The sequence below is a fragment of the Etheostoma spectabile genome, chromosome 2 (genome assembly GCF_008692095.1).
Source record: "Etheostoma spectabile isolate EspeVRDwgs_2016 chromosome 2, UIUC_Espe_1.0, whole genome shotgun sequence".
Lineage (NCBI taxonomy): Eukaryota > Metazoa > Chordata > Actinopteri > Perciformes > Percidae > Etheostoma > Etheostoma spectabile.
In genome coordinates, this window is record NC_045734.1 from 21,487,310 (window position 1) to 21,494,624 (window position 7,315).

The 7,315-nt window shown below is 38.9% G+C and overlaps 1 protein-coding gene across 1 annotated transcript; it reads right to left on the reverse strand.

Annotated features, from left to right (window-relative positions):
* Nucleotides 1-780: 780 nt before the first annotated feature.
* Nucleotides 781-4,030, reverse strand: dnajb1b (DnaJ heat shock protein family (Hsp40) member B1b). The gene is made up of 3 exons (XM_032533273.1): nucleotides 3,597-4,030; nucleotides 1,621-2,234; nucleotides 781-1,422 (listed from the first exon to the last, which is right to left on the reverse strand). Exons 1-3 carry the CDS (start codon nucleotides 3,814-3,816, stop codon nucleotides 1,189-1,191), a joined length of 1,068 nt encoding a protein of 355 aa, XP_032389164.1. The 5' UTR covers nucleotides 3,817-4,030; the 3' UTR covers nucleotides 781-1,188.
* Nucleotides 4,031-7,315: the final 3,285 nt, after the last annotated feature.

The following is a 7,315-nucleotide window of genomic DNA, read 5'->3' on the forward strand; positions in this document are numbered from 1 at the left end:
TCAAACTTCACAGTGCAGATTGACACAAGAAGCCTGTTTTCACATGGATATACTTAAGAGGGAAGTTAGTCTTTGCTCACCTTAAATCTGAGATAGTTTGATATTTTGGGAAATACACACATTCTTTTTAGGAGAGCTAGAGAAAATAATGTTATCACTCTCATATCTGTCCGTTCAATACAAAACTGGATCTAGCAGCTAGTTAGTTTAGCTTAGCATAAAGACTGAAAGAAGGGGGAAACGGTATGCCTGGCTCTGTCCAAAGGTTTAAAAACATTTTAGATCGTATGAAAGAGGTATTATTCTCATCTCACTCTAAAGGAAATAAGCCTATTTCCAAGACTGTATATTTCTTTAATGTATGTACTTACGAGCATGATTTTGATACATTACAACCAGTTTAGAAGATAAGTCACAGTCCTGAGGAAACATCATCCAGTGTTTCCACAGCATCCCAGCAAACCCAGTTTAATACGGAAATCAACTGGAGCTTTAACAGTTTTAATGAGGTTAGCAAGAGAAAGACTTTGACACTTAGACCCAGTCATTGGTGAATTACGGTTTTCTTCGATAAAGGCTGAACTAAGGCCAATGTATGTCTTTAGCCCCTACAGAAAACCTAAGCCATAGCCAGTGGAAACTCTGGCCCTAGCCCTACTGAAGGGAAAGAGAAAAACATCCCACAAATGTAGCTTTAGGAGCCTCGCTGGCTCCCTGGTGTAAACAGTAGCTGCAGGGGAAAGTCACACATTACTGAAGAACTGGAAGGCCATTCTGGTAAATACTTACCACTACTGTTTTCATTTCTTTAATGTTCTTTCATAACAATGCTTCAAAATTTAGTCCAACAAAAATAGGCTACTGCCCTTTTTTGAAACTTTATTTGAATGTAAAGTTGCCCTTTTTATATAAATAGTCTCATTTTAATTAATCAAAATATAATCTTAGTCAGGAAACCAAACAAACAATTCATATTTACATTTTACTCTGGTGAAATGCTGCGGTCATTCTTGATAAGTACCTTCTCAAGACGGTTACACTATGCTTGACCGTTTATGCACATCTGTCTCAGGCTTTATTGTCTGATGTAATTTTAACAGCACATAAATGTCCATGTGATGATTGACACAAAAATAGCAGGCAGCTTAGTGCGATAATTCTAAAGTCCCGGATGTCCGATGGTCTTGCTTAAGATTGTGGGAGGACCTGAGCGATGGTGTCCCGGGCACTCTGGCTGAGCCTCTCTGGGAACTTGACGTCATACTCCACTAACAGGTCGCCTCGACGATCGGGCCGTTTGGGATAAGGGAGCCCCTCGCCGCTCACGCGTCGCTTCATCCCTGGCTGCACAATATCTGTTGTTGACACAGCCACCTTTCTGCCATCCAGTGTGGGTGCGTTGACTGTGCAGCCACACAAAGCCTGATGGAACAGAGGGGAGCATAAAGGAAAATTACCAACATAAGTCATGAATAGGCGTTAATAGGATCTTCATTCTACACATGATTTTCAGCTGATAAATAATTATTTGGTTTGTCTTCAAGCGCTTTTACACAGTGTTTTTAAGAATAATAAGTGACAAAAAGAAAAAAATGCAAGCTATAGGTAATCTAAACTTACATCTCTGAGTGAAATCTTTGCTGTGTAGATGATGTCCGAGCCGGCACGTTTGAACACCGGATGAGCCTTGTCCTTCAACACAAAGACCACGTCAGCTGGAATGTTTGTGGGAGTCTCGTCCCCTTCTTTGGGAAACGTGATTTTGGTGCCCTCTTTCCACCCCTTCTTTATCTGCACCTCCAGGATTTTATCCTCTGTCCTTATTGTTTGCCCATCAGGGTTCAGTCTTTTACGAGAGATCTTCATTTTCTTTGTGCAACCTGACAAAACTTCCTCCAAGGTCACCAAGAGATCATGAACCACAGGGGGGTCCTGATGCTTCTTAACAACACTAGTGTGAGGACCCATTCCTCCCATACCAGAGCTGAAAGAGCGAGGGAACCCGCCCATTCCACCCCCCATCCCACCACTACCCATCCCAAAGCGGGCAAAAGGGTCATCAGTGTCCATATTCTCATCCATGCCTCCATTGCGGGCACCAAAGAACTGTTCAAAGGGGTTACGTCCACCGAAGAACTCTGCAAAAATGGCATGAGGGTCGCCCTGGAAGCTGTAGCTATAGGCACCAGGACCCCCACAACCACCACCGCCTGGTTGGCCTCCGCCTTTCAGACCTGAGTGAGAAAAACAATCAATTGTTTATACTACGGCCTTTGTGAATGCACGATTCAGACTGGCTGCATGGCGTCCATTAAAATGTGTTAATGGACACCTAGTAAAGTAGTTTCAGTGGAACGGTCTGTTCACTGGTCTAAATTAATGCTCTGCAGCCAGCTGCATAGTATCAACCTTTATCAAAATTGAGTAACCCTAGCAACAAGGATCCAGTCAAAGCCTCTGTTTACAATAAATCGCAACACGTTAACACTAACACAAACACTTACTTGTTTCACAAAAGTGATAATCTCACATCCCACTTCAGGCTGCAATACATATGGATTGTCATTTTTTTGTGAAAATCTTGATATTAATTTGGGTATAATGACATGATTAGGTAGCTAGCTAGTCTTGTGGTAAAACATACTATCAAATTATGTTTACTGTTTGTCAACAGTAACGTAGACTCACTGTATTCCGGACACTTCCGACAAAGTACGCAAAGTTTGAGTCCCATAAGATATCAATGCGTGGAAAGATACGCCTGATTATTGTATCAGTCTCTGGGGGTAGCTAGGTCGTATACGCTTAAGGCTTGATTGACACATTTTGGGCAAATCAATCAGATAAATATTGAAAAAACCATTCCGTAGACATGGTGTCCGAATGACGTGACAGCGGTTTTCAAGAAAAATTCAACTCTCCGGAATACAGAGATGTGTCGAAAGCGTCAGGAATATGGAGACCCTACTTATGCAATGTTATTGACTTTGAATGTTGCTAACATAACGTCTCATAGCTGAATTAAAGGGTTCTTTCAGCTGTTCATCTTGCGAACAATAATCTTACAAAAAAAAATCTAAAATAACTTTAGATAGCCTTAGTCTTGAATGATTTCAAAGGAATTAGACAGGAGTAGACATTGTTGAGATTTTTAATAACTTGTAACTATCTGCATAGATCACAGTATAAAGGTTAAGTTGCATAATAGCCTATTTGGGCTCTGGGTAATCAGGTATTTTTAAAACCCTCCAGCTTCTCTCACGTCACGTTTAACTTTATACATTTTCAGTAATGCTTTGTCACAGAGGTCTTGTAGAAACATGGTGTGTGTGTTTTCCTGTGTGCAGAGCCTTGCCCCTTTTCCTGGTTTAACAACAAGCCTTAAATGAAGGACAGAACCGAGGGGAGCAGGGAGCGCCATTAACGTTAGCTAGCTACACTCGGGATACACGGTTTGGTCCAATTGTTATCGTCATAGCGGTTAGCTACATTTTCAACATTCATCTTACTGACATCCAAAGAAAGGACATAACACTGTGTAAACCTAACGCTGGCTAGCTTCACGCTCAGAATAATGCAATTAATTAAAACCTTACCTTCTTCACCATAACGATCATAAATGTCCTTTTTCTTTGGGTCGCTCAAAACGTCATAAGCTTCAGCGATTTCTTTGAATTTTTCCTCGGCTCCCGGTGACTTGTTTTTGTCGGGATGGAAGCGCAGAGCCTGCTTACGATAAGCTTTCTTTATATCGTCCTCCGACGCTTCTTTTTTAATTCCCAAAATGCCGTAGTAGTCTTTACCCATTTTTACCATCTAGTGGCCTGTTAAGTAGGCTAAATGTTATAAATGTTCGAAAACGGTTGTTTATATAGCAAGCCCTCAAGCCGTCCTCTGTCTCTACTTAGTAAAAACATACGCCGCTGCCCCGCCGAGTATTATCTTTATAAACCGCGTTGAAACTTCGAGAGTTTTCCATAAACGGCTCGAACATTCCCAACGGTGACAGTTAATCCACGAAACGCCCATCGACGTTGACGTTGTGTTGCCTTCAGGGGCTGTCGGAATACTTTCTGTAAACTAACATACCTTGCCTTATCAGTCTCCCATAACTCGGTACGGCTAGCTATAACATTGATGGAAGTTTTCCGACCCTTCACTAACGTAAAAGTAATAATACAGCAGTGTGAAAGTACTCCATTCCAATTAAAAGTAATTTATTTAAAATTGTTCTTAAGAAAAATTATAAGTAGCCTAGTGGCCTACATAAAAATGACCTTTTTTGCCCTTGTGAGTCACAAGAAAAACATTTAGGAAACTTCTGTTTTGCTATTTAACATGTAGGCTAACATTATATACATTGAGTTTATGTTTGTACTCAAAATCTTAATCTGTATAGTACATAGTACCAACATTTGTCAAATAAATGTAGTGGAATTAGCCTAAAATGAAAATACTCATGTAAAGTTGTTGTTACTTGTTGGGCAAGCCTTGTGCAATTAGGCTACATTAACAATTTGATGCATACATGTACATGCCCATTGCCCTGGACCTTTGTTACAGAAATTATGATTTACATATCACTGTCTTGATCATATTAAAATTATTTGCATAGAAAGCCAAAATACAGATAGGGTTTTAACAAGATAAACCTGTGAGACACTACAAACTGACCTTGTGAACGACACAGGGTGTTCCGGAGCAGGGCAGGCGGAGGAGATGCCCAGCCTGACCAGACATGACATCAACATCAACGTGGACTCTGACTAGATAGAGGAGATGGTATCAACCCTGTTATGACTGTATTTCACTCCTAAATAAACTACTGCTGGGGGCTCACGTTTGTCATATTTTGTGCTTTGCTGTAAGTGCCGTAATTTGACTCAACTTAACTCAAGTAAACAAATTGAGAGATATACCAGTGGTCTCTGTCCATTTATTGATAATATAATTATCCTAACAACATTGCTATTGCGGAAATGGCATACTACATCACAAGCAGTCTCATCTAATGCTATAAACCACAATTAACAAAGCCTAGAAAGAGCTGCAACGATTAATCGATTAGTTGTTAACTTTTAAATTAATCGCCAACTATTTCGATAATCAATTAATGGGTTTTAGTAATTTTTTAAGACAGAAGTAAAAATTATTTGATTCCAGCTTGTTAAATGTGAATAATGTTTTCTCCTGTTTGACAGTAGACTGAATATCTTTAAGTTGTGGACAAAACAAGACATTTGAGGACATCATCTTGGGCTCATGGGAAACACTGATCCACATTTATCACCATTTTCTGACATTTTATAGACCTAACGACTTATCGATTAATTGAGAAAATAGTCAACAGATTAATCGACTATGAAAACAATTGTTAGTTGTAGCCCTACTAGAAATAGTTACTTGTTAGGCAAGCCAGAATAAAAAGACAGAGTCCTCTCACTTAAACTTGTTTAGATTGCTGGCAAAAGCTTTTGTTATGTTTGGGTGCGGCCCAGATTCAAGATGACTCAGTCCCCTGCGTACGGGCTGGTAGTGCGGTGCACAGCAACGACATGTAGGGCATAACATTGTAGCACTTTACCTTCAAGGAAACCAAGGTTCTTCAAAATAAATATTCCCCATCTGCTCACCTTGCATAGACCTGTGACTTAAGTAAAACATACATACTTTTAATAAGATACAAATGTCAATTTTATATGGCTTATCTAAATTTGTTTTCAAGTAGGTCTACATGCAAGATGGCTTAAAATGAAGTTGAAAGAAGACAGGCAAGAACCATAGAACAAAGTATTGCTTAGAAAGAAGGAACTGCCTTAAACCTTCAGTAGAGTGAGCTAAGACACTACATAGGCTAATGTGTTTAGGCCTACTGTCTTATAGCCTGTGTTTTTGAATTTGTAGATTTTTTTGCGGTAGGCTACAGTTTGACCATCGTACTGCATGATTTAAGCAACCAGATGTAATACCACCAAACTAAGATTCACGAGACAACACTTTTGCAGTTCAAGATTGTTGGTATGTCCAAAGATTTCAAATAATTTTAGATTTGACAATATTTCCATTTTGTTCGATTCATGTTCTGTAACACTGCTTTGCAAGTTGTACATAGACAGAAGACATGTGTACGAGTAGCACTTGAAGGCAGCATTGTACAACATGCATGTACAAGCTTTAGCCTATACTTATCTCACTATCAGAGATTTGTTGGGGCAGGTTACACCCTTAGTAGTATCAGTGTTCACATTGAACATAGTGCCCACTACGTTACTGAGAGCAATCACTCAACTGTATACTTTATACTTTTAGGTAATTTAATCATAAAATAAAACAAACAAGCATTTGGATGTAACTTAATAGACAATACGTCTTCTAAAAAAAGAGCTCTACACTCACAATTATGGTCAAACACATGAAAAGCACAAAATAACTTCACTAGGTTTTCTTTAGTTGTCCTGTGTTTAATTTTACAACACTGTTGGTTAGGGTGTTGTTAATGGTGACTGCATTATTTGTAGGAGATTCTCGTCTCTCTTAAGTAAAGCAAAACCAGTTTTCAGGAATGAGAATGCTTAGCCAGTTTACATTTTTTTAAGGTGGAGTTCAGAACAAGATTCTTTTAGAAAGGCAATAATGCCTATTATGCCACTTGCTTTTGTACATTTTAGTCAATCAATTTAAAGTATTTATATATGTATCCCTGTATGTGTATTGGACTACAAGAGTTAAGATTATTATGGCGCTTTTGGAGATATAAGACGTGCAGGCAAGGTTTTATCTAGAACCTGAATGGAAATACATCCTTCTATGTTTGGGATGTGCCAAAATTGTTATTCCTTTAAATGTGTGTTGTTTTGCTACTGCACAAGAACACGGTTTTGGGTTAATGTGCATTGACAAACAATTCATAGCCCAACATTTTCCTTTATAATAAGTGTTGCTTTTTGTTATAGATTATAAATGATTATAAAGAGACAGCGTACCAGGCAAATAGCAAACTTTATTCAAGCAGGACAATTCATGCACGTGAAAAAACTGAATATACACAGAAATGCATTTTAACAAGAAAAAGCAAATCAGAAATCAGAAAAAGATAAAGATACATAAACATTAATACATTAAATAGACAAACAATAAATTCAAAAACATTTATAACGTTGACAAAAAAAAGAGATGTAGGATTAGAGTCAATCTCAGTGGGGGACCGTGGTCTTTGAGGTAGACTGCAGAGGGGAAGAAACTGTTTTGGTCCTGATGGACCACAGCCTCCTGCCAGAGGGGAGGGGTTCAAACAGTGTGTGTCCGGGGTGAGAGA

Excerpts from the sequence above, each read along its gene's own strand:
- dnajb1b (XM_032533273.1), bottom strand. The coding sequence starts at position 3,816 with ATGGTAAAAATGGGTAAAGACTACTACGGCATTTTGGGAATTAAAAAA. Across the intron at positions 2,235-3,596 it reads TGATCGTTATGGTGAAGAAG|GTCTGAAAGGCGGAGGCCAA; the intron begins GTAAGGTTTTAA and ends TTTCTCACTCAG. Across the intron at positions 1,423-1,620 it reads CAAAGATTTCACTCAGAGAT|GCTTTGTGTGGCTGCACAGT; the intron begins GTAAGTTTAGAT and ends CTGTTCCATCAG.